The 25,269-nt window shown below is 36.8% G+C and overlaps 1 protein-coding gene across 7 annotated transcripts in view; it reads left to right on the forward strand.

The window, feature by feature from the left end:
* The window catches only part of THADA (THADA armadillo repeat containing), a 166,607-nt gene that overhangs the window by 36,385 nt on the left and 104,953 nt on the right, over nt 1–25,269 (forward strand). For all 7 annotated transcript variants that reach the window (XM_071739456.1, XM_071739457.1, XM_071739451.1 and 4 more), the window contains exons 23-26: nt 1,119–1,251; nt 4,172–4,282; nt 5,407–5,529; nt 6,222–6,313. In XM_071739456.1, the coding sequence (XP_071595557.1) occupies nt 1,119–1,251; nt 4,172–4,282; nt 5,407–5,529; nt 6,222–6,313 (459 nt within the window). The remainder of the gene's footprint in view (nt 1–1,118; nt 1,252–4,171; nt 4,283–5,406; nt 5,530–6,221; nt 6,314–25,269) is intronic.

Here is a 25,269-nt window from a genome sequence, read left to right on the forward strand (position 1 = left end):
AGTAAGAGGAGAGTAAAGAAGGACACGATAGATGTATACCTTCTGTTAGATACTGTTTTTTCACATCAGTACCTTCTGCCTTTTAGCTTTTCTTTTAAATTTTGTTTCAGTCACATAGGGAACTTTATTGTAGTCTTACTTTAAGTTTTACTACTGAATCATAAATTTAATTATAGTTAATATTTTTAGGTAAGGCAAGTCCTGCATGGTTGAGATAATTGCAGTTGTATTGCCCACAGTGATTCATTCTTTCTTCTACTCTGAATCATGTGTCAAACCAGTGTGACAGGTTTTATTAACAACATCCTGTTAATAGAATTTTTTTTTGCAACAATGAATGATCCTTTTGGAACATTGACATGAGATTAATGAGCTGGTCTTGCACACTGAATATGATACATTTCATTCAACTCATCAGCACTAGCAACTGCAGTAGACTTGGTCTCCTTGTCCTTAGAAATCCTTTGGTTTCAGGCAACACTGAGTTTTAATAACTGCAGAGGAGGAGTATTTGATGATAGGAAAACAATTTAGGTGCTTTACCAAAAGTCTGACTGATGGAGTATTTTTGAAAGAGCACTATGTCTTGTTTTTCATTCCTTCTACTGCTCTGAGGTTTGCAGCAGTATTTACATAATAAGAACTTACTGTGAGGGGCTGCAGTTTTGTTTGGTATGGTCATAAACATAAGTGTATATGTTACTTAATGCAAGGGCCATACATCAGCTACTGTGTAACAACAAAGACACAAATTTGTGACATGTCCCTTCCTACACAGTGAGCGATTGCATATGTCTTTGTTTTCTTCACCAGAACAGGATAATAGCTCTTGGCAGAAGAGAACAGTTGCTGTACCGAAGCACAGAATCCTGTTTTTTATTAAGTGAAATACCTTTTCCTAGTAGTACTTAATACGTTGGGTTAATATAAGCTATAAGGAGCTTGGAAAAATGTACAATTCCTTTTTTTAATTTCTCTTATTTCTTAAAAAAATATGCATATATGCTTGGAGGTGTTCACATACAGTACGAAATATTTATTAACATCACTAAATGCTTTCTTTGTCCTCGTTTCTTATGTATTTATTTCATGTTTCTTACATATTTGTTTTCATGTAGGTGTAACAGTGAGAGTCTGTGCAAGATGCCAGAACAGTGGCTGAGCTGTGTGTTAGAAGAAATAAAATCTTGTGATCCTTCATCTACACTATGTGCAACCAGACGTAGTGCGGGCATTCCATTCTACATACAGGTACCACTTAATATTGCCTCTTCATTTTGCTTGACTTTGTTTAATATCCTTTCTGGTGAATACACTTAGGTACTTATTTGTTTTTCTTATTTAAACCCTTTTTGGTCAAACAGTTACTTTTTTTTTTTAATACAGACTTTGCTTTTGTGCAACTAAGAAGCCACATATAACTAAATCATGTTTGATGGTGTTTAGCATTGCAGTTCTGTTTACTCTTGAGATTTTTGGCTTGAGGTAGGTTCAAAAAGCACATAAAAAGATCGACTTTAGACTACATGTGGCCACTGTAATTATCCTGGAAAATTCATAAATTATTTCACAAATCAAGTAAGATTCTATTAACCATGCAACTCTGTGATTCTTCCTTGTGAAGTGGGAGGGTGGTAAGATAGAAACAGACCATCACTGAAATCTAAAGGTGGCCTAGAAAATACTGCAAAGACCTTGGGAAGTCCACCTAGCAGTTATTAAGCAGGATCAAGTAATAGAGTCACACCGACTGGTGTTGATTGACAGTCTTGTGTCCAATGAATGAGGAGGTTACTGAAGACATATCCATGGGCATGGGGGTGTGCTTCTGCTGTCTGCCTATTCCCCATGTTAGCATCAGCTCCAGACATCTCAGGCTCTGGCTTCTGCCAAGTTCAGAACTGATGCCTGATGGGCTGTCTGGCAGTGTTTTCTCTATGCTTAAAGTAACCACCTCATAGTGAGTGCCTCACAGTTGTAAGCCATAGCTTGGCTGTATCCTCCTGGGGTCAGTCACCATAGGGCTGATTCTGTGGATTACACTTAACCAGTTTCCATTCCTTCCTTCCTTAAAATGGCCTTGATTGCTTTAACTTAAATTAACCTCCATTATTTAATTTTCAACCAGTTTCTAAGATGGGACTCCAAGATTAACTCCAGGATTTGTAACTTTCTCCATTTGCTGAAGTATAGTCTCAAGCACGTGCCAAGAATCTAAGGGCCTGCTGGGTGCAAGCTCTCCCTGCCAGAGTAATTCATCTTGCTTGTTTTCCACTCCGAGTTTGCCCTGAGAAATTTGAGGCAGCCTGCTTCTGTCTGACCTCTCTTATGTCAGTCACAGCCTGCTCCTGGCTCTGTTGGATGCCTGTGTGCTAGGCAGCAGAGCTCAGAAGTAGGACATTGCTTTGAGAGAAATTTTTCCTTTTCAATTTCGGCAGTTAAGGCTCTTTTCCTCTTATATCCATAAGTTGTCTGCAAAATGAGTTTGGTGATTTCATGTCTTCTGGTTTTCCCACTCACATCACATGGTTTGAATCCAATGGGTGTTAGCTAGCATTAACCCTGAGACTCTGAAAAATCAAGCCTGTTTGAATCAATTTTTTAATGTAAAAGTTACACTTGCCAATGTAAGGGCTAAGTGGACCTAACAGTTCCCATTGCAGAAAATGTGTGTAGTCTGCTGTTGGCCTGTGCTAATGAGTCCACATGGGAAAGCTTGCACTGTGCCATAGCTGTTGGGATCAACAGGTCAGACCCTTCTGCTTTGACAGCTTTGGAAGACTACTTTGAAGTTATTCTGTTCAATTAATGAGAAGGTTTGAAATGAACATTGGTTGTCTGAAATAATCTATTGTGAAATTGTAATTTCATTGTCAAGAGTGGCAAAAGTGTTGTTTGTCAGTAGTTCTGAATCTGCCTGTAGCACTCAGTAAAATGAGCTATACCTTAAATAGAATGTTGCATTTAGATAACAAAAACAAATGTTGCATATCCTAACAGTACTGTAATAAGCCATTTTATTAATATATAGAATGGAGACTCAGTGTGGTCTCTTTCCTGTCTGCTTCCTGTGACATGTATACTTGTTTTACTGAAATACATCTGTTAATGGTAATAGGTAATTTTTGAGGTTATGAGCATTTTAAATGACTTATTTAGAATAGAAATATTATTACCTAATAGCACCAAGGTGCAGCTCCAATTAGTGGCTGAGGAAAATGTGGGAAAATACTATTTAGAGTTTAAACGTTTTTAGGATATGAAATTTTACTCTTCAGTTCATTCTCCTGTATTTTATATTTCATGAATATGAAGTACATTCTTTCCCTTCACTCTCTTCTCTCTCTTTCCCTTCCATCATTAAAGGTCCTGATAAACTGACAATGACTACTTCTGGGTTTCTGCTTAACCTAATCTCTCTGTACTTTGTTTGACTTGTAGTTGATCCATTTGGTCATTCTTGTGTGTTGTAGAGTGCTATTAAATATCATGTTTGAATTGATGCTGCACAGATTCTGGGCCCCAAAACAGAAATGGATAATAGTATTTTTTTTTAGAAAAAAATTATTTATGATTATTATCATTTTGTTCTAATTTTGTCGTATTTAACAAGAGATCCTACACGGAGAGAGATAGAGACTGTTTAAACTGATACTTAATTTTAGAAGACTGAATTAAAATATTTTCCTCTCAGATGGATGTCCTACCCATTGGACTACTATTTGGAGATGGATGCATCTCTTCTCTCTTTTCCAAAGTGTGCTGCTTTTTTAGCCTGTTTTTTAAAGTGGGATTTATTCTTTGGACAGTGTCATTTTAAATATGCATGTTATTGAATTGAAAAATGTCCATACTAAGAAACCTAAGTATAATACTGTGTATATTCTTCTGCTATTTTGGTGTGTGATGAATTATCATGTGTTATATGCAAGGAAATTTTCTTGGGCAGATGTGTAGTGTATAAGCAGAGTTTTATTACTGAAACATTGAATGCTAAGAGGCTTTGAACAAAACTAAGAATTAAAACTGAAACTTATTTTTGCAAAAATTTTTTTTTAGCAAGGATGTATTGTGCTAAACATAGGAACACGGAACAGAACTGTTAGTAAAGAAAAATGTCCAGAAACATCTGAATTTTTTTTTTTAATTTTTTTTTTTTAACTTTCTGTAGGCTTTGTTAGCTTCAGAACCAAAAAGCAAAACAGATTTGCTGAAAAGGACAATGAAAGAATTGATAACTTTGGCTGCACCTTTGAATGAATCATCAAGTGTAATTCCACAGGTAAAATACAGCCTCTCATCAGGAGGCAAATGTCAAAAGAGTATTTGCATTACTTCAAACAGTTAAGGAGATTTGTGTGTTTTTAATAAGGATATTTTGGTTTAAATATCTAATATTTAATAGCTATATCTAATAGCTAGAATTTAAAACATTTGCATGCAGAGGTTATGAAGTTACTGGAATGTGCAAGTGCTTAAGATATTATGCCCAATGGATTGTTTCTAGTACAGCAAATATAGTCATCCATTTTCCATTTGAATGATCATTTTACTGCCTGTGGTATATTTCTAAACAAATAGATGAGTAATTTCCTTTTCTACAAGGAAATTAACAAGCAAGCTTTTGTTTACATTTAGAGTAAATAAATGAGTTATATAAATCATGCTGTATGGAGTAAAATACTAAAGGAAAAGTGATTTTATGCATACTTAGTAATTTCCAAAGCTCAAATAAATAGATCTGGCATGCATAAAATTGTGTTTTGAAGTCAAGACCTTTATCTTTAAAGTGCCATGATGAAATATTTAACCAGTTTATAAATGGAAGCCTTAATTTGTTGACAATACATAGCAATATCTTCTAATGGCTATGCCCAATCTTCTCCCAGAATAAATTTCTGTAGCCTTGTCAAAGTCTGAGAAGCTATACAGGTTACCACCTTCCCCTACAGATGGTGAAGTATCATAAAATGCTCCTTATGGTAAAGCAAGCCTGATTGTCAGTTCTCACTTAGTATTGTCCTCCTGTGAGTTGTAGTTTATTTTTTCTCACAGTGTCTACAGCATGTCAAGAACGTTGGAAAAGATGATTCTAGACTTTAGAAGTTATTTTTACAGCAATGATAAGCTAAGGAAAAAAGAATGCTGGCCTTTGCTTGCAATGCCTGGACTGTACTTGATAGAGGAATGTATTTTTAAACTAATTGTTTTTAACCATGTTTGCTGCTGCACCATTTAAATGTTTCTAATAGCAGTATTCCTGTATTAATATGGAAATAAAGTGGTGCAAATGTGCATATGAATTATTTTTATTTCACATGTTCAGTGCTGTAATTAACATACATTAAACTTAAGATATTTTCCAATGAATATATATTTTTATTTTTTTTTCTTCTGACTCCACAGGTTCATGCTTTAAATATCCTCCGGGCACTGTTTAGGGATACACGTTTAGGTGAAAACATCATGCCTTATGTTGCAGATGGAATACAAGCAGCAATTCTAGGTTTCATGTCACCTGTCTGGGCAGTAAGTTAATTTTTCCTCTCTAATTTAACAGGGTGTAGAGTGGTGCTGTTCAGTGGCTCTTTGGTCATGCATATAAATGGCAACACCACAATTTCTGGAATGGTACATGGTATAATATTTTAAGGTACAGCAAAGAGTGATGTAGACCTTGAGAAAAGGTCATAATTTTGGTCACCTTTTTTGATTTTGTTTCAGTTTTCTGTAATGTGAAGTACTGATATTGACAAAAAAAAAGTAGGGACAGAGATTAATTGCCCTACAGATAAAAATATATCAGGCTATCAAATTTTGAGTCGGTGTACCTAGCCAGTAGGGAGTGCATTTACATTAATTCTCACTGTTACTTTGGTTTTCATGAAAAGTTAATATTCTGTATGGCATCTTAAGGTAGTACATTTCATGATCTGCCATGCTTAAGGGTAAATATTTTGAACCCTGTGCTGGGTCCAAATTATATTAAAAGTGGACATTTAAAAAAACCCTGAACTTTTTGTAAGTGCCAAATGCTTAAGAGGGAAGATGCTTTGCCTTAATTGTTTCTATGTAGCGACCTCTGAGCAGTAGGCATGCTCAGTCCTTCATTCAACTATTGTTCTTTTGAGTGTATGTTCATGATTGTATTTTTTAAAAATATTAGTGCATTTCAAAAAGCTTTCAAAAATTTGAACTATATTCTTTTCTTCTTCCATTAGGTAAGGAATTCATCTACACTTCTTTTTAGTGCTCTGATTACAAGAATATTTGGGGTTAAAAGAGGGAAAGATGAAAATTCAAAAAAAAATAGGTAAGCTTCACTTGATACCAATTATAAGTTTGCAAAACATGACATTAGCCAACAACAATTTGAAAATGTTGCTTGCTTTATGGATATGTTTGAATCATGATGTTACAAAAACATCTAGGTTTGCTTAAACTGTGCTGCCAAGAAGGGGAGGGCCAAAAATATCTGCTGTTGAGCACTGGGAGTTAATTTGTACTCATGTACAACCTCACAGAAAGTTTTTCAGAATGTTGCTGAGAAGTTTTTGTGCTAGGGTCTCTTTGAAATGCCCAGTCTCTCATGTGTTCACAAACTAGTCCTATTGCTCTTGACAGCAAAGAGAGGGGTGAATGAGACAAGGAGGAATGGTCACGTGTGTGCCCTTACCCTTAGAGCTGGCCTAGAGGTCATCTTACCCCCTACAAATTTGAGTTTTTTTCCCTTTAGTCATCCTACTGTAGAGCATCCTGTCCCTCTTTCATGTATTTTTTTACAAGCTCAAAAAATTGTTGCTTGCAAAGCTGCTTCCGTGCCAAGGGATTGTGTCCTTGAACTCTGTAGTCCTGGATCAGGTCCTCTAGTATTTCACTTTCTTATGTAAACCCAATTCTTCTCCAGTTCTTTAAACTCTCCAGTCCTGAGTATTCCTGTTCCTCTGTCCCTATGCACAAGCACCCCTATGTTTTCTTTGGCTTTCAGCCTCTTCCTTTAGCTGCTGAAGCAAATGAAGTGTGGCCATGCCCTGCGCTGTGTAGCTGAAGTTCCTGCTCTAGTAGGGATGTGAAAATAACCCTGGATGCAGAATAAACTCATTAAAAAATACTCCTGGGTGAATCTGTGGGGCAGAGTGGATATTATGGTAACCATTTCAGAAATTCCTAATGGATTTTCAAATCCTGGGCAAGGTATGCAATTTCTGAAAGAAGGCAATTGTTAACAATTTACCTTCCAAAATTCCACTGTTTTTTGTTGGCTTTTTTTATTCATTATGCAGTGGTTCCTTAGTGTTGACCTGTGTAGCTAATGTAATTTTCGTGCACATTATGAGAAACTAAAATGTCCTGGGATGATACCAGCCTTTCATCTTTTAGATGGTAGGTCCCACTTTAGTTGTTTGAAATAATTTATTTCAGGTGTCATTTGAAACATTAGCTACCACTCATGTAGGAATGTAAGGAATAATAAATTCCTTAGAAAATAAGTTTCCCCCACAAAAAATGTTTTCAATGTTATCTCTGTTTTGCATAAAATTATCCCTGCTTTGTCATAAAGCCAAGTCAGGTCTCTCCCAAACCTAGAATTCACTCCTGTAACCCCTGAAACTGAAACAAAGCAAGAAAAAGTGTTTTGTGTTTCTTGTCTTCTCACTTTGTTTTTGTAGCAGCATTTGATGTTATGTTTTTTTTCTTTTTTTAGATTTCAATATTAAACACTTACTGAAAGAGATAACTACCTCAGCTTTTTTAAGCTTGTATCCTAGGTAAAATCCTCACACTAGTTTCTCTGGTGGAAAGTAAACTTACTTCTCAAATGCATAGTGTGATGAGATACATAATCTGAGATTTCTGTTTGTGAAGGTGCAGACAGTAATGTGTTTGACAGTCTGTTGGGGATGGGAGATACCAGAGTGCAAGCAAGTAAATTCCATATAGTTGAATTGAATTCATTAAAAACTGGGGTTAAGTTTCTGTAACTGGTACTGTTAACTTGCTTCAGTGAAACTTTTTGTTTACACTAATTTCTTTGTAACCATTTTGACCAAAGGCTGACTTCTTTTTCTTCCTGTATTAATTTAGCAGTTTTTGCATTAAACAACAGCATATGTAGTCAGCTATACTGTTTCCCACACAAGTTGTCAATACAATAAAACAGGGAATGTGAAAGTGCTTCTCAAGGCAGGTCAGTGAGAGACAGGAGGTGTGAAAACAGGAGCAGAGATTTGATTTCAAGTTTCTGACTGCTATCTCTACAAAAGATATAACTGTTCTAGGAGAATGATGTAGACCTTAGGTGGCTTGCTCTGAACCCCACCGGCTGGTTTCAGGTAGGTTGTGTTAAGAGGTCTGTGCTTCAGTGGTTCGGTACCACGAGGGGTCACCCTTGCTTCACGGCTTCCTCAGCCACATCCCCGCCGTGCAGCTCCTCTCCGGTGCTGATCCTCAGGATCTCGAGGCTTGTTTTGTTCAGTGTTTTGCCGGAACGGAATTAATATTTAAAACAAAGTAATTTCCCCCACACACTTCTAAATCTGGTAGCTTACTTCAAAAGCACTGGCATTCTATCAGCTTGCATCTATAGGAACTTGTATGAGAGTTATCAGGTTTGAGATGCTTGGTCTGTTGCCTGCAGGATGTTCTGTTTGCATTAAGGGGCAGAGACCAACTCCCTGATGCCACCATTAGGACCTTGCACAGGTTTCCTGTTTGCCTGATGTTTAGATCAGGGGCTTAAATCTGTCTTTCCTGTGCCAGCAAGGAGTTACTTGCCTGGCTATTCTGAACCTTTGGCTGAAAAAAAGATGGACTTTCTAGTTGTTTTCTCAAGCAGAGTTCCTGTGAAACTGATAGAGTTGGGGTGGTGGAGAATTTGTGTAAGATTTCCAGAAGAAAGATTTGTTGGAACAGTACTGGCAAATTAACTCTACTAGAATCATAGAGCTGCTCTCAGAGGTGTGGAGTCATCTTCTTCTCTGAAGACTTCTAGAACCCACCTGGATACACTCTTGTATGGCTTGCCCTAGGTGATCCTGTTTTGGCAGAAGGTTTGCACTTAGATGATCTGTAGAGGTCCCTTCCAACCTCTAATTCTGCCATGTTACTTTTAACATACTTAGTCTTACATTTCTCTTACATCCACTAAAAATTCACATGTAACATCCTTTACACAGAAATTATAGGCCTATCATCATGTCTTTTGCTGCCTGTAGTGTGCTAATGTTAAGTTCCATTCACTGTTTATGTTAACTCTGTACGTTAGAATTGCCATGCAGCCTGGGCTGTTTATGTAGTGACAGCACAGTGGTGGTCTGGTTTTTGATGGTCTTAATCAGTTGTGAAGTATTGGATTGAGTGACTGTATGAACTATAAGCTGTGTCTGATCACTAACCTGATTTAATTTGGTTTTTTTCCTTGAATATGTAAAAGAAGGATTGGTTTGTGCTTTTGTTTTGATTTTTCTGTTTTTTACCTCCAAACATTCCTGTGTCATTTTGGGTGTTTGCTGGAGAACAGCTGTGTGAAAGGGCCCCCTCATTCCATGACAAAGAGCTTGAGGGGATGCTGAACTTTGATGACCAACATTGGCTGTTGGTGGCCAGTGCTACTGTAGGGCAGAGGCAAGAAAACATGTTGAGCTGGGCTTTAAGAGCATTGAAAAGGCATTAGGAAGGACTGCTAGAACAGTCTCTTTCAATCTGAGAACAAGCCAATACTGGACTATGCTAGAGAAGGTCCATTCTCTGAAAACTTGGTCTGCAGTTTGAGGAGGCAGTTTGAAGAGATCACCAACTACACATCATGGCTTTTGCTGCTTGGTTGTGCTGATTCAGTTGTCAGTGGGGCTGTGCTCTGGGTCATCTGCAACGTGTTTGCATCAGCTGCTGTATTCCTACAACTGGACAGTGGAGAACTGGGGCAGTGAAGGAGAAGGATTTTTTTTAACAGAACTCTGGGCTGATGGCAAACTTCAGTCTTAAGTGTTCACTGGAAACTTGAAGGAACTGCTCTACCTCATGCTGTACAGGAGACACAATCGTATCCCGCTTTCATTAAATATTGATGTCTTTTTAATTTTAGCATGGGTAAGGAAATAATGAATTGGAAAATTAGTACTTGAAAAATAATAACTGTGCATTTCCTGCAAGTAGAAAACTTGTGTGAAGGCTGTTCATAGGTTGCCATGCAACTATAAAAATTGAACTTTATAGTGAAGAGAAAGTTAGAAACAGAAAATTTCACTTGGTTCTCTTTCTGAGAAGGACTATGTCAAAACTTCTGATGCTGCTGTGTGTATATTTTTGTGTGTATATATAACATATGTGTGTAGATAATATGTGTATCTATAGTATGATCCTGTTAACACTTGCCTGTAGGGGAAGTTTAGTTTTTGCATACTTGATTTAGGAATATAACTTTCTTAAATAGTAAGATAAGTTAAAATCTACAATACTTGGAATGAAATTCTAGCCTGTTAATACAAAGCACGATGGTGAGAAAGTGCTGGAAAGGAGTCTTGTCTCATTTATATTGATATTTGGTTACAGTGCTGCAGGTGCTGGGCTGCCCTGGAGCCTGCCCTGGGCCCTCGGAGAGGCTCTGCCAGGGCCCTGGCCCCGGGCACATCCTCCCACTGGCTGCTCTGGGAGCACTGCTCTGAGGCACCAGTCCAAGACCTGAGTACTGCACTCGGTTTAATGCAAATCGATTGAAGCAGGACTTTGAATGGCACTGTATCTATAGGCCAATCAGTTTTGCCTCTCCTGTTTTGATTAAGTTGCCATTTCCAGTTTTCTTGTGCAGTCACTTTACAATGTAGATTTGCTGATTCCATGCACTCTTCAGGATACTGGGATGTAGTCTGTGCTTTCTATTCTTTTTTTTTTTTCAAGGGTATTTTTTTCCTGTTAGTATTGCTGCAGATTGCTAATCATCAAATGGTTCTGAAAATCATCTAAATTAAATGTTTGCTCTAGTTGAATGTAGGCTTCAGTATGCAGCACATGAAAAATATGATGTCTTGTGGTGACAAGATCCAAGAAATGAAATACAATATATTGTGATAGTTAATGTAGATATCTTTATATGAAAGCCACAATAATTTTTAATTTAACTGAAATAAATATTGAAAATTAATTAATTTTTCATAATAGATGAATGTTTTTCTGCCCAGATGGCTTACAGTAGTAATAATGGTGGTACTTCACCTAAATGTTTATACTATTGTATTGACTATGCTACATATGTACTATATATGTGTATATTTAGTACTGGAGTAGAGACAAGTAGTCTGTATTCTAGTGCTATACACCAGAGACCTTTTTGATCTGTAGTTCAGTGCTAATTAAAGTTGCTTTTGCTTGTTATTAGTTGAGACTTTTCTCATCAAATACATAGTATTCCTGGCTTTTATCTTTTTTAAAGGATTAGCATGATAAGAAATTGCCTTTGAGGCAATTTGACTTAGGACAAGCCTTAGTTTTTATAGTAATAAAAAAGGATCATTCTGCCTTACCTGAAAACAGATTTTTAAAAATTTTAATACAAATGTTACAAAGTCCTCAGAAAGGATAACCAATTCAAAGCCCAAGTAGAGGCTGGCTCAAAAGAAAGGATGGGGGTGGGGAGAATTTCCTTAGGTTGTTAGTTACCTTGATGGAGGAGATTCCAGGAAGGAAAAGCTTCTACTCTTATATTACAAAGCATTTTTTTTAAGAAAGACTGAAGTGATACAGTGCAACTTGGTGATCTCTACGTGAAGTGCCTGGGTTATATATGTATACATTTGTGTTTTGAATAGGTGAAGCTCTTACATAGACTGCAGTGAAGGGAAATGCATATTCAGCAGAACACTTGGTTGTCAAATTAATGCATGTTTTCCATGGAGTAAACATGCTGTTATGAAACTGAGTATGAATCCTACCTCTCAGTGTTGATTTAGATATATTTGAAAAGAAAGGAACAACCTTTAATTGCCACCTACATAGTACCTCTTTATGTCTAAGATACGATCAAGCTATGAAGATGCAGGATAGGCTGTAAGGCAGTCAGTGTTTCATAGCTGCCCTCTTCTTTCTTAGTTTTTATTGCAAGCTGAGTATTCAGCACTTCTCAGTAAATGGCAGCTTGCACACCTGAAGGTCACTGAGTAAAAGCAAAGTAACTTTTAAAAACACTTAAGATGAATTTTCCCCTCCAAAACTGATACGTACTTTTTCTTTAACATTAAGGTTTTGTATGAATAGCAAGGTTTTTAAGACCATAAATTATTGCATTTTACACTGTGAAACGTAGGAGGAGAACACTGAAAATCTCATGTTATAATGAAAACCTCTCTTTTCATAATATAATCCCTAAATAAAATGATTTTGTTATTATCTTCCTTTTCACCAGCCCACTCTGGTGGTGTACCTCAAAGTACATAAAAGACATTATAAAGGTATGATTTCTGTTGAGTGTTCCACATCTGGCATGCTAACACTTCCATATTCCTAACTTTCTAACTGAAAAATCTATCTTCCAGTGACTCTGTTAGACATTTGCAATCCTTTGATAGGGCTTCTAAGATGGATCTGTGTTGCCCACAGTACTATTGAGAGGTAAGCTAAAAGAAACTCTGGTGGTGCTAATGCAGTCAAGCTGTAATAACACATCAGCCTCGTAATATTGGATACCCCTTAGTACACCTAGAGATGATAATCAGATTGCCTCTATCCAGTAAATGCCCAGTGACATAGCACTGCCAGAAGTTCTTGTGCTTGCTGAGTATGAGCAGCATATGAGAGAGGGTGCTGACTGCAGTGATGGGTCCACAGGAAGGGTGGTGGGGAGGCAGCAAAGTGCTGAGCCTCTTATGGTGGCTCCAGCAGGGAAATGCACGTACTGCCTGGTTCACAGGAGTGGCCTCTGAGCTCTTGTACCTCTTGGACCATGTACTGCAGAGGGAAGGGTTGGGACTGCTTTATCTTGGATGTTGTCGGTGATTTCCTACTGGATTTTCTCTGGCAACCTTGGTCTGTTGCAACTTTTCAGTTGAAATACTGGGTCAGTGGTAGGGATGTCTCATGAGATGACTGAACCATTAAAATGCCTCTCTCTGGTCCTCTTATTTCCTTCTGTGCAGTGGTTGCTGCCTGTGCCCTCCATGCCACCTTAGTTTTTCCAGTGAATGCTTGCAAAGTAGTTATTAAGAATTCGATGCAGTACATTGTCTTATGAGTGGGTTGTTTTTGTTAGAAAGAAATCCCTCCCCTTTCTGTCTGCCAAAAATAGGCCACATTTATTTTGCTCAACTTTTTGTTTTTAATGCTCTGGCTCTTTTTTCATTTGCTTTGACAGATTTAAAAGACTTAATCTCAGAACTGTCTCAAAAAAACAAGCAAAAGTTCAAGCTGACTCAGATAACCGTTACGGATTTTACTGATTAATAGTTCAATAACAATATGCTCATTTAAACATAATTTCAAACAGGCTTCCAATTTCCAAGTGCCTTTATAATAGGAATAATGATGAAAAGGTACTGCTAACTTGTGAATTGAAGGTAAAATTTATGAAACTTTTGTGCAGAAACAGACACAAATTGAAATCAAGCTCCTAAAAATTTGTTTCCCTCCTCTTCTGCTTCAATTATTCTCTTTGTTTTGCATGTCTAATTTAAAATCTCCTGTAGCAGAAAAAGTGGACTGTTCTCCTTGAAGTTGAAGATCCTCCGTATCTTTATGATTTCAGCTGATTTTAGGAACAAACTGTGTGTATCGATCTGAAATGCCTAAAATCTACAGAATCATCTTTACTCCAGGCTTTTATTTTGTATACACAGAATCAGAAAAACATTCACCTATATAAATGTCAGTCAGATCTTTGGGACCTGACCACACACTTCAAGCACTGTGTTCTCCTGAAAAGAGAGGATCTTCATTACATGTTTTCTTAAGTCAGAGCCAGAAAATAGGGAGATGAACACAGTAAAGAGACCTGAATTACAATTTGCCCAAAGTGATACATCCTAAAAGTAGATATGCTGGCTTGAGATAGCTTCAGTCCATGAATTTGTTTTAAATAAATTAGGGGCATAATGTTAGTGTTTGTTTCTACTGACTAAAATATATTCAATGAAATAAAAATTACTGTGAACATAATCACATGAGTAGATAATTTAGATTCTGCTGTAGCGATAAAAGCTTTCATTAATATGAATGGATATAATTATTCTGGGTTATTCCATGCATAATGTACACATCCCATATTCATTAACTTCACCCTACTAAGTGAAAAGCAATTAGTTTTCTGAGTACTCCCAGTGAGAAAGTATGTGTGTTGTTTAGAGGTAAAATTCACAGTGTTAAATTTGTGACAAGAGACTAAAGACAATAGTTACATAGGCAGTGGCTGAAGAGAGTTCTTGGGGAAGTTTCTAGAGATATATATGTAGCACTTAATTTTATTTCTATGTTTACATACATATGTATGTACACACACACTTATGCACGCTCATGCATATATGGAGTTGAGCTTTCTGAAAAAGGTTTGTTAAAAACAGATGTTATATACGTAGAACACATATTCTTTTAAACTATGCTTTATGTATCGTTTTCTATACTCATAAACATATAGACATGTTTCTGTGTGTGTGTGTGGGTATCAGAGTTGAGCAATGGTTCATGTGTTAATATCTGTGGATCTGTGATGTTGGGTGTCAGTGATGTTCCCCTATTTTTATTCAGAGCCCCTTGTACTCTTCCTAGTGCAACAGCAACAATGCTCTCAGGAAAGGACATCACAAGTTATTTTAGTGAACTGTGTATTGCATAAGTATTCCTCTCAGTCACACTTTTCCTGAAATATTTGTTCTACACAGGTGCTCTTTCCATACCTGATTACACAAAGGGTATAATAAATAGCAAAACAAGAGGTATAAAGAAACTTGTACTTAAAAAAGATCAAAGCAAACCAGACCATGAAGTCCTTTGGAAACCTTGGCTAGCTGTCTTGTAAATAAAAGTGCTTCTAAAGCAGAAGGTATTTAACTACTGTATTTATTCAGGCCTTGATTGACAGTTCAGTTATTAACCTCATAAAAACACAGCAACGTAAACTAGTAAGAATGTTTATTCTAGCACTTATATCTGGAGGAAAATGGAAACCAAGGTAGAGTGGCATATTCTTAGTTCCTTTTAAGTATTTATTTTAGAGCTGTGTAGCATGGAAGAATTATTTTTTGAGTCAGTGAACTGAAACTATTTTGCTTACTGTTCTGGGATTTAAGTATTTTCTAATTCCTTAACAAAACATGTTAGATTTATTGAAAGTGCAAACTCACCACATCTTTATTGAAGGCACTAGCCCCGTGCCTTTATGATGATTCTTCTTTCCCCTTCATCATGTTTTTCAATTTGTGGGATAAAAATGGAATCTGAATTGTCTTTTATAACTAGCTTGGTGTGGCTATAGCAAAGCTGTTCATTTTTGTCACTGAAGAAATGTCCAGCATCATGTTAGGTCTAGAAAAGCAAGCATGCAATAACCTTTAAATCCTTGCTCATAGGCTTATTAGCTGATATATTGCACCAGACTTTTACCATTTGTTTTTTTCTGGGCTTCATTGTAGCTTTTCAAGCCTCTCCTAAAAATTGCATGGCTGTTTTGTCTTCTATGGGAGTGCTAAAATTCTAAAATTCTCTTGTGTGTAATATGTCTGTTTGAAAGCAACTTGTTAAGAATCCTGAGACAGGGTGTGATTTGAGGAATTTAACTCTTAGGTATGTTCTTTAAAACAATAATATCTGAAATTAATTCTTAAAATTTTATATATAAAAATCATATTTCTAAAGGAATTTGCCTGCTGCTTTTGCACTCGATCTTTTAGTAAAAATCGTGATAATTCTCTGTTTTCCAGAGTCAGTACTAAGCAAGGGCTTTCATAAATACATACCATTTCTGTATTAAAAAAAATTTAAGTTATTGTTTTTATTTCACATAGTATTTTAAATACTAGTGTACACTGTGGCAAAAATAATACTTTGTGCTGAACTGGTAACTCTGTTACCTGCTTACTAAAAAACAGGTTAATCTCAAGAATTCTGTTTGTTTTTGCAGGAGATGCTGTTTACAGTAATTGCAGTAACTAATGATGGTAAATAAATATAGGAAAACATACACTTCTTTGTTAGAAGATAAAGTTAAAACCATGGTGCAGGAGTGGGAAGTAGCTGTATGTAATCATAGAAACTGTAAAAGGATCTTCTGATCCTCTTTCTGTGATTCCCATTCAAAGTATGACTGCCAGCAATACTAGATTGGGTCAGCAGTGGCTTTGGATTAATTAAAAACCTCTAAGGATGGAGATTTCACAACTGTTCTGGGTAACATGTTCCAGTGCTTCATTTCCCCTTCTGGGTGCAGAATTTTTTTGCCTGCTGCCAATTTAAAACTCCCAAGCTATGATTTTGACTTTATCATTTCTATACCATCTGCAACTACTGCAAGTTTAGGTCTCTAATCTGATTTCTTCAAGTGGTTGCAGGCTTCTATTAGATCTTCCCTAGACCTCCTCTTTGTCAAGCAGAAAAACCTGGCTCCTTCAGCTTCTCCTCATAGAGTATGTTCTGTAGGCCCAATCCGTCTGAGCAGTTGTTTCCTGGATCCTCCCCTGTTTGTTCTAATGTCCTCTGAACCTGACAACCCAAAACTGGATGGAGGATTCCTAGTAGAGCCTCATTGTGCCAAGTACAGGAGGATAATAATTTCCCTTGACCTGCTGCCACGTTAATCCAGCTGAACATAGCCCACTTTCTGGTTTGCCCCAGTTACAGTGAGAATGTGTTGTTGGCTCACAGAGCTTGTCATCCACTGTTAACTTCCAGGTTCTCTCCTGTGGGCCTGTTGCTGAGCTAGTTGGCTTTCAGACTCACCTGATGCTCAGGGTTATTCATCCCAGGCAGAAAATTTTGGGTTTCTTCTTATTAAACTGCGTGAGGTTTCTGTGGGCCGAAGCCTTAAGTTTCTTCGTGTTTGTTTAGACTGAACATCTGGTCTTGTCCACAGATCTGCAGAGGGTGCTTCCTATTTCATCAGCCAAATTGTTGATAAAAAGTTTGAGGGATGTAGGTACCCCAGAATTCATGTGTGGAGTATTCCACTGTTTACCAGCCATCAACCAAACACCATTAATAGTCTTTGGGCCTGGTGGTACAGCCCAAATGCTTTGCTTAGCCAAGCTGTGCTCTCTCAGCTTCCAAATGAGAGAGCTGAGTGAAGCTGAATCTCTTTGATGACCACAGCATTTTCTAGTCCATTTTAGTCTTCTGCATCAGTTAAAATACAGCTTAACATCTTTCTCTAAGAAGTAAGAAAGAACAGATTCTGAGAATGATTTTTGAAATAACGAGAACTGTATTATCAGTTGTTAAAAATCTGTTTCTCAGGACTTAACAGAACCTTTGATCCTCAGAGCTCAGTGTTTGGTCTGGTTCTGTTTCATATCTTTATCAGTGATCTTCATGAGGGGATTGAGTGGACCTTGAGTAAGTTTGCACTTGATACTAAGTTGGGAGGGTGTGTTGGTCTGTCTGAGGGTAGGAAGGCTCTGCAGGGGGACCTGGACAGAGTGGATCAATGGGCCAAGACCAGTTGTATGAAGTTTAACAAGGCCAAGCGTCTGATGCTGTAACTGAGTCACAGCAACCCCAGGTGAAACCATAGGCTTGGGGAAGAGTGGCTGGAAAGCTGCCCAGAGGAAAAGGACCTGGGGGTGTTGATCAACAGGTGGCTGAATGTGAGCCAGCAGTGTGCCCAGGTGGCCAAGAAGGCCAACAGGATCCTGGCCTGCATCAGAAATAGCGTAGCCAGCAGGAGAAGGGAGGTGATCCTGCCCCTGTACTCAGCATTGGTGAGGCTGCACCTCAAGCACTGTGGGTCCCTCACTACAAGAAGGACATTGAGGAGCTGGAGTGAGTTCAGAGAAGGGCAACCAAAGTGGTGAATGGTCTGGAGAACAAGCCCTGTGGGAAGAGGCTGAGGGGGCTGAGGTTGTGTAGTCTGGAGAAAAAGAGTCTGAGAAGGAGACCTTATCACCCTCTACAACTCCCTGAAAGGAGGTTGTGGCGAGGGGGGGGTCAGTCGCTTCTCCCCCCGTAACAAGTGATAGAACAAGAGGAAATGGTCTCAGGTTGTACCAGTGAAGGTTTGGAATGGGTATTAGGAGAAAATAGGCTGCCCAGTGAGGTGATTGAGTCACTGTTCCTGGATGTGTTTAAAAGACTTGTGGATGTGGTATTTAGAGACATAGATTAGCACTGAGCTCACTAGAGTTAGGTAATGTTTTGACTTGGTGGTTTTCAAGGTCTTTTCCAAACGTGAGGAATCTCTGTGTGAGATTCATCTATTTAAATCCTCATAAGACTCTTGGATTTTTCTGTGCATTTTTGGACGAGGTTTTTTAGGCTGGTTTCTGTGCCAGTTACTTCTTTATGGACTTGAAACTCTTAAACATGGCAAATTTGGAGTTTTTTAGTAGTGTGTATGTACTTCCCAAACTCCAGTGATGGTGCATGCCCTGGAATTTGCATATTACCTCTTTGAACTGACCATCATGAGGTCATTTTAGAATAAATTTATGATTCTTAAGCAAGTGAAATCTGCAGTTCTGTTTTGGTCTTTATGAAGGTGTCAGTTACCTGTTCAACCTTTCAGAAATGCACTGCAGACTTCAATTTGTTTAAAAAGAAGTGAAATACAAGCAACTTTTTCAGGATGATCACTGAGTGTCTGGAGCTTTTGGAAGGAAGTTCTAGAATTTTTTTCCATACATACCCAGTGTGCATTTTGGAATCTGCTTGCATACAGTCTGATGACACCAAGAGCAAGATTTGAAAATTTCTGGTTGCTAATCTTTACGTAATTCTTATCAGCAACAGGTTAGCACCAGTTCACCTCTGTGTGTTTGAGAAAGAGTTGGAATTTCCATGTGAATCAGCATGTCACAGGAGCACACAGTAGTGTGGGTCCTGCTGGTACTTTTTTTTTTTTTTCTTTTTTTATAAACAAGCTTGCTATGCTGTTCCTTTTATAAACTGATCAAGTTGCATCTCAAAAAGAATTTGCTTTTCTCCACTATTTTTGCGTAAGGAATCACTGAATTCCACCTTCCTGAGCAAAACTTCTCAAGATTCTTGCAGCTTGGGTCATTACAAAGTTAAATTGCAATGTATATTTATTCATGGCTGTTTAATACTCATTAGTTCTGATGCCAGTATTGTAGTTTATTTAACTTATTATTTTCTCTTGTGATGCTTCCTTTGCCATTTGTGGTGTTGTGGTTCCCTTGAGGCATTTCTGGATGCCAGTCATATAAATGTGTTAATTTGGTAGACAAAGCAATCTGGGTTCTTTCAATCTCCTTTGAGAAAATTTGCTTTCTCTTCCCTTGGACATATGAGCAGCTTGTTTTAAATATCTCTTAGGTGGAAATTTGCTGTGGTTTATTCCTGTTTACATCCTAGGTGATTGTTGGAGAGTGGCATTAGTACTACCTTGTCCATACTGAGTGTTTCAGGGTTGATGTGATACAGAATCACGTTGTCCTTTGTCCTCTTGATGAGGGATCTGAAGTACCAACTTCTGTGCTTGAATCCTTTTGCTGTTTCCAGATGATGAGCTGATAAGATGTAACATTTTTTTATTAGTCTTCGTGTATGCAGTCTTTTAATCTATTAATTTTATGTCCTAGTATTCCTAAAGAGATCTAGTTTTGGTTCATAGTATTTTAAACTTGTCTCTCTACAGACAATATCTCATAACTTCTGTTTCATTGTTGGATTTTCATTGGCATCATTTATCCCTCCCAACTCTTTTACTGTGCTTTTCAGTAAACATAATAATAATAATGATAACGGAGCCAACAATAGATTAGGTTCACCAGTAACGAACTTGAAACATATTCTATTTGTGTCTCTTTGAAGTCGTGGTCCTTCTAATCTATCTATTTAATCTAATAGTGTACCCTAATACTGTCACTAACAGAGATTACACTAGAGTTTAATCTGTTAAACCAAAACTGTAGTTTCATCATGGACCCGATATAGATGTTACCTCAGACTGCATTTCAGGATGTTATCTGCTTCCTGCTGATTTCTGTGTCTCACAGAAACCCCTTGGGTTTTTTATCTACGAAGGAAGCTTATGAGAACTGGATCTCTGCTCTAAGATGAAGCTGCCATGTTTTTTACTTTGAAACAGTCTGAGTAAAAACATTGCAGATTTGAAACATTTCCTTTATTGAGATTCAGGAGATCTGTGTGACTGCAACTGGTTTATTTCCTTTGCCTACAAATATTTTTACTGTTCTTGGATAAGGTTAGCTCGTTTGTAACAGTTTTGCACATTCCACTTATTCCCTTATCTGTAACTGGTTTCTTTTTCAAGTTTATTTTTTCCCCAAGTTTCTGTATCTTCTTGATTCTAGAATAAAGGTCTTTAGCTTTCTAAAGAATTCTCCCTACCAGCATTTTTGAATAATTTAAAATGCTACATTTTGCTTCTCTTGTTCTAAAATACTATGCTATCTTGCTGTGTTCTAAAAACCAAGATGAGGAATTACCATTTGAGTTGAATGTGGTAAATTTCTTGAGTTTTACTTCCCTTTCAGTTAGGACAATTTCTGTTTTCTGACCTTTATTACTCTTAGTTGTCCTGTCAAGAAATGCAGGTGATTCATTTAATTCTTAAGACCTCTCTGAATTAGTTTTGGTCTTTACTGTAACCTCAGTATAAAACAACATCACACATGGTTTTTTTTCCTTGGTCTTTTTGTGAATTTACTTTAAGTTCATACTTCTGATGTGTACCTTTGTTAACAGAGAAATAGTATTCATATATTTTGAGACAAGATGTAACTACTTCAGAAGTTGTGAGGGCCAGGGAAAGAACGTGAATGTCAAAATTGGCAATTAAAACCTAGTCTAATTAAGTTAGTCCAGTTAAGCAGCACTGTGGGATTTTTTTCATAGTTTAATGAAGGCAAAAGAAACAAATGTGGAAAGTGTAGATTGTCTTTATAGATCTGTAATTTTGAATGACAGTTTTGCCAAATTCAGTCCTGTTTTTAAATTATTTCAGCAGTAATTGTCCTTGTAGTTTAAGGAGTAAATTGCATTCTGTTTCTACATTACTGGTCTTTAACATGAAGGATCTTTTTACATATTATGCTTAATGATTCCAGTGTAAGGGTTGGTAGGTAAAGAGTAGACTTTGCAGGAGACCATTAAAAGAGAACTTAAGTTATTTCATGAAAGCTGTGTTCTTCATCTGGATCTCTCTAAGTATGTCTCTCTATATTGATTCTTTCACATCCAATTTTATTTTTCCTTCTTAAAAATAAAATTCTTATTTTTTCTTCTGTCACAGATCTGACCATGAATTTGTCAGCTAACCTGAGAGGTTAGCAATATTTAGGTTGAGAAAAAGAGCAGCAGAGACCCTTGCTGCCCTCACCTATGCTATACTCAAATATGAGTATTTACTGGAAATGTTCTTTAGCATTTCAGTTACTAATAGCAGCATACAAGGTTATAAAGCCTTCAGTTCTGAAAAATAAATGTAAGAACAGAAGCAAGTAATCTTTGACACATGTTGCAGTAAAATGATACAGATGCCCCTGTGTCACAGCAGAATTTTAATCTTCTGGAGTAGTCTCTGAAGTGTACAGCACAGCTCTAAAAAAACACTGCAATATCCGCAGTTTTATTCACAAATGTATTTTTTAAACACAGTTAAATAATTCACACTCACCATGCCTAAAGATGAAATATTTGTTTAAAAAGACAGTAATTATATAAACATTGATACTAACCCTTGCATTATCAAGTTGCTACTCATAAAAACATAATGTGTAATGACCAGAGTTGTCACAGTTTTCATCAGCACCTATGAATTTGATTTTAGAAGTCTGGTGATTCTGAATATCTTTACAGGCAAAGCAGATGAAATTTAATCTTCTAAGTACATGATGTTTAGCTTACTTTAAGGCAGGTTCTACTCTGAAAGTCATATAGCAAAGAACCAGTGCTAAATGGATGGAAGAAGTGCTGACAATCAAGAATATAAAGGCTTCTGTTTTAGGGTATTTCAGAGAAAAGAAAAACTGTTTTTGCATTTTCCTAAAACATAATCACCTCTATAAACTCTATTCTTGTTCATACTTAAGATAGACTTTTCTTTAAAGTTTTGTAGAGTTACAGTCTGCTTGCAGTTATGTCTTTTTCTTTGTTTAAACAATTCATACTGCCACACCTCGCTATTGATTTTTTGTAACTTAGCTGTGATTCACTGTTATTTACCCAGACTGTACTGCTAGGAATTAAATAATCTCCTTTGTAGCATTACATCGCCTTCAGATTAACTTCTTGCTGATTTGTATGAACTCTGTTCTCTGAAATACCTTTACTGCTGTCATCACAACCTTTTTTTTCCTCTTAGACTCTGGAGCATACAAAAGTAGAAAAGAGTTTGTTTGACTCGAGGACTTGCAGAGAATAGTTAGGGGATTCTGTATGGCATGGGACAAAATATACCTCCATGTGACTGTTTTTTTTTAATGGAACATCTTATCAAGGGGGTAAACCACAATGAAAACAGGAAAGAAACTCATGTATATTTCCTTTCTACATAACCATTCTTCATCAGTCGTCTGAAAACTGCTGAAAGTCTCCAGTTGTCAAAAGGGAACCTGTAGTGAATGGGTTGTACTCTTTTAGTAATTTAGTAATTTGGTAATCTGTCTTTCTGCAGAATTTCTTGCATATGACAAAGCACTGTTAAACTGCAGAGTAGCTGAGTCATAAATATTGCATCTTCCTGTTTATGTATCACAATATTCTGTGTGTACAGAGTTTTACAGATTATTTTTAAAAGCAATTTTAGGAGCCTACAAGTGCCTTTTTTAGTTTCTCTCTCAACTTTATCACATTAAGCATAACTTTAACTGTACAGCTTAATGACATTTTACACGGGGGAAAGGGATTTTATTGTAAGCATCATCAGCCCACTGGTAAGTTTTCATTATATTATTTCCTATTTCAGTAAATAACCTCCCACTAGTCCATTGTTCAGGTGTCAGTAAACCCATCTGAAATTCGAGACTGGGAAATTGTGCTATTTTGGGTTACTAACAGAAAGAAAGAAAATACTATTACAGAGCTTGTGGTTGAACATACTGTCAAAGATGAGCTCTGAAGCAATATCAAAATAATTTCAGCTAGACATATGGAAAAATACTTGTGTCTAAAGCTCTTCCCAGTTACTTCTCTCATAAACGTGTTTTAGGGTGAATAGATGTAAAATCCTGTGTTCTGCAAAATGTTTGGTTTAAGGATTTAATTATAGTGGCTATATTGCCAAAAATCTGTGTTTGAACTCTGTCAGTGACTAATGGAAAGATAGTTATCTAGATTTTTAATTTAAAATATCGCTCCCTTGTAAAGTGTGTTTTAAAAAAGGAGGAAAATGTTTGTTTCATGAGAACTTTTAGCAGTGACTTTTGGATTGTTTTAGTCAATCCTTAGTTGATATATTCCTTTATGGGTATGACAGGGATTTATGTTCTTTTAAAAATATGCATAGTTTAGCCTAACTCACACTGGTGTGTGTATGCACATGCATGAATTGGTTTATAGGACTATTATGCATGTGTCAAATCTTGGTCTTGGCATTAATTTTTCAAAACAGTATAATTTTTGCTGAAATTAAAAGGAAATACATTTCTTAATGTCATGAACTTTTTTAAAAAACAGAACCATTACATTTCTTTGTTATTCCAGTCTCAGTTACTGTACACGAACGCTTGTGCATGCCTATTAACATGTACACATTTCCAGGAGCAACAAGCATGGTCAGTAATCAAAAATGAAACCACTGAATACCTCTATTTTACACTATATAGCTGTTTTGACTTCTATCAATTCTCCAGTTGCACATCTCCCAGCTTTGACATCCCCAGGTGATAGATTCTCACTGAAATCAGTGCTCTGTGTTTTTAGAGAACTCCTTTTCATTCTGTGGCACTTCTGCTAAAATTCTTTCTTGTTTCCTTTCTGAACTGGAGGCCCTATAGAAACATCCCTCAACAACCAGTTTGCTCAGATGGTTGTGTGTTTTATTTGGTTTGGGTTTTTTTGCTGTGCCTTTGAACATCTTTTCTGCAGATACTTCTGGTTAAGGGTTTTGATTAGACTTCCCTGTCCCCTAATGTAACCTGTGGAGCAGTAAACCAGGTAGAGGTTATGTAAGTTACCCATTTCAATAATTACTGTTTTCTTTCCCTGTCAAAAAGATTCATGAAACCACACTAATTACAAATAATTCTAAGGCTTTGGGAGAATATTTAGAACCTTTACTTAATATTGATTCAAACTTGGTTACTGAATTTTTAATACATTAAAAATGGGCCTGTTGAAAAAATACTTCTGTGAAATTACACTTACACCTGATCCTCTCTTAAGCCTCTAACCAGCGGCTGTATGTTCCATAGGCAACAACCCCACTCTGCCTTTGCTTGATGCATTCATTGGCATAAGAGGGGGAGGCATTACAACTCTTTTTGTTTGATTTTTAGTATTTTTCTAAATGGAGTTTTAAAATGTTTTACATATGAAAACTCAGTAAGGTGGGATTTTGACTTGGTACATTTATTTATGTATGAGAACCTTGTGTTCTATTCTGTCTCTTACTTCTGCATCTTCATAATGTATCTATGGAAAAATTAAGTTGTTTTGAAGAATTTGTTACATGTGTTGGAAAAGTTAAGTTCTGAAATTGAGTATGGGATGTATTTGGAGCATTTCATGTCAGACAGATGCTTTGAGGTTGTGTGATAAGACATTAAGTGTGTGTTTTCTGTTTAAATAGCCTGTGATTATCAGTGTTGATGGTTTTATACCATCCTCATTAGTATTTCAGTTTGTATTGATTCACAGTTTAAATGCTACTGTCTAAACTTTTTAATCTAAGTATTTTTCTTGCAGTTATAGCACCTATTGCAGAATCTTTGCTCATGCTTTTAGTTACAGCAATTAACTGTGCTGTTCTTATGTGCCTACAGAAAGCTTCCTGTATCTGTTTGAATATTTGTTTGCATCTAGTGATTTGCTTTTTTTCTGTGTTTATTCTGTGGCTGAGGCATGTTATGTTAGCTAAGTACTAGAAGAAGCTGTGCTGATGCTTGCCATGTGCTGATACATTCTTCCATGATTTCTTTGTATGCTTATTTTTAC

The sequence above is a fragment of the Heliangelus exortis genome, chromosome 3 (assembly GCF_036169615.1).
Source record: "Heliangelus exortis chromosome 3, bHelExo1.hap1, whole genome shotgun sequence".
In the NCBI taxonomy this organism is placed as follows: Eukaryota; Metazoa; Chordata; class Aves; order Apodiformes; family Trochilidae; genus Heliangelus; species Heliangelus exortis.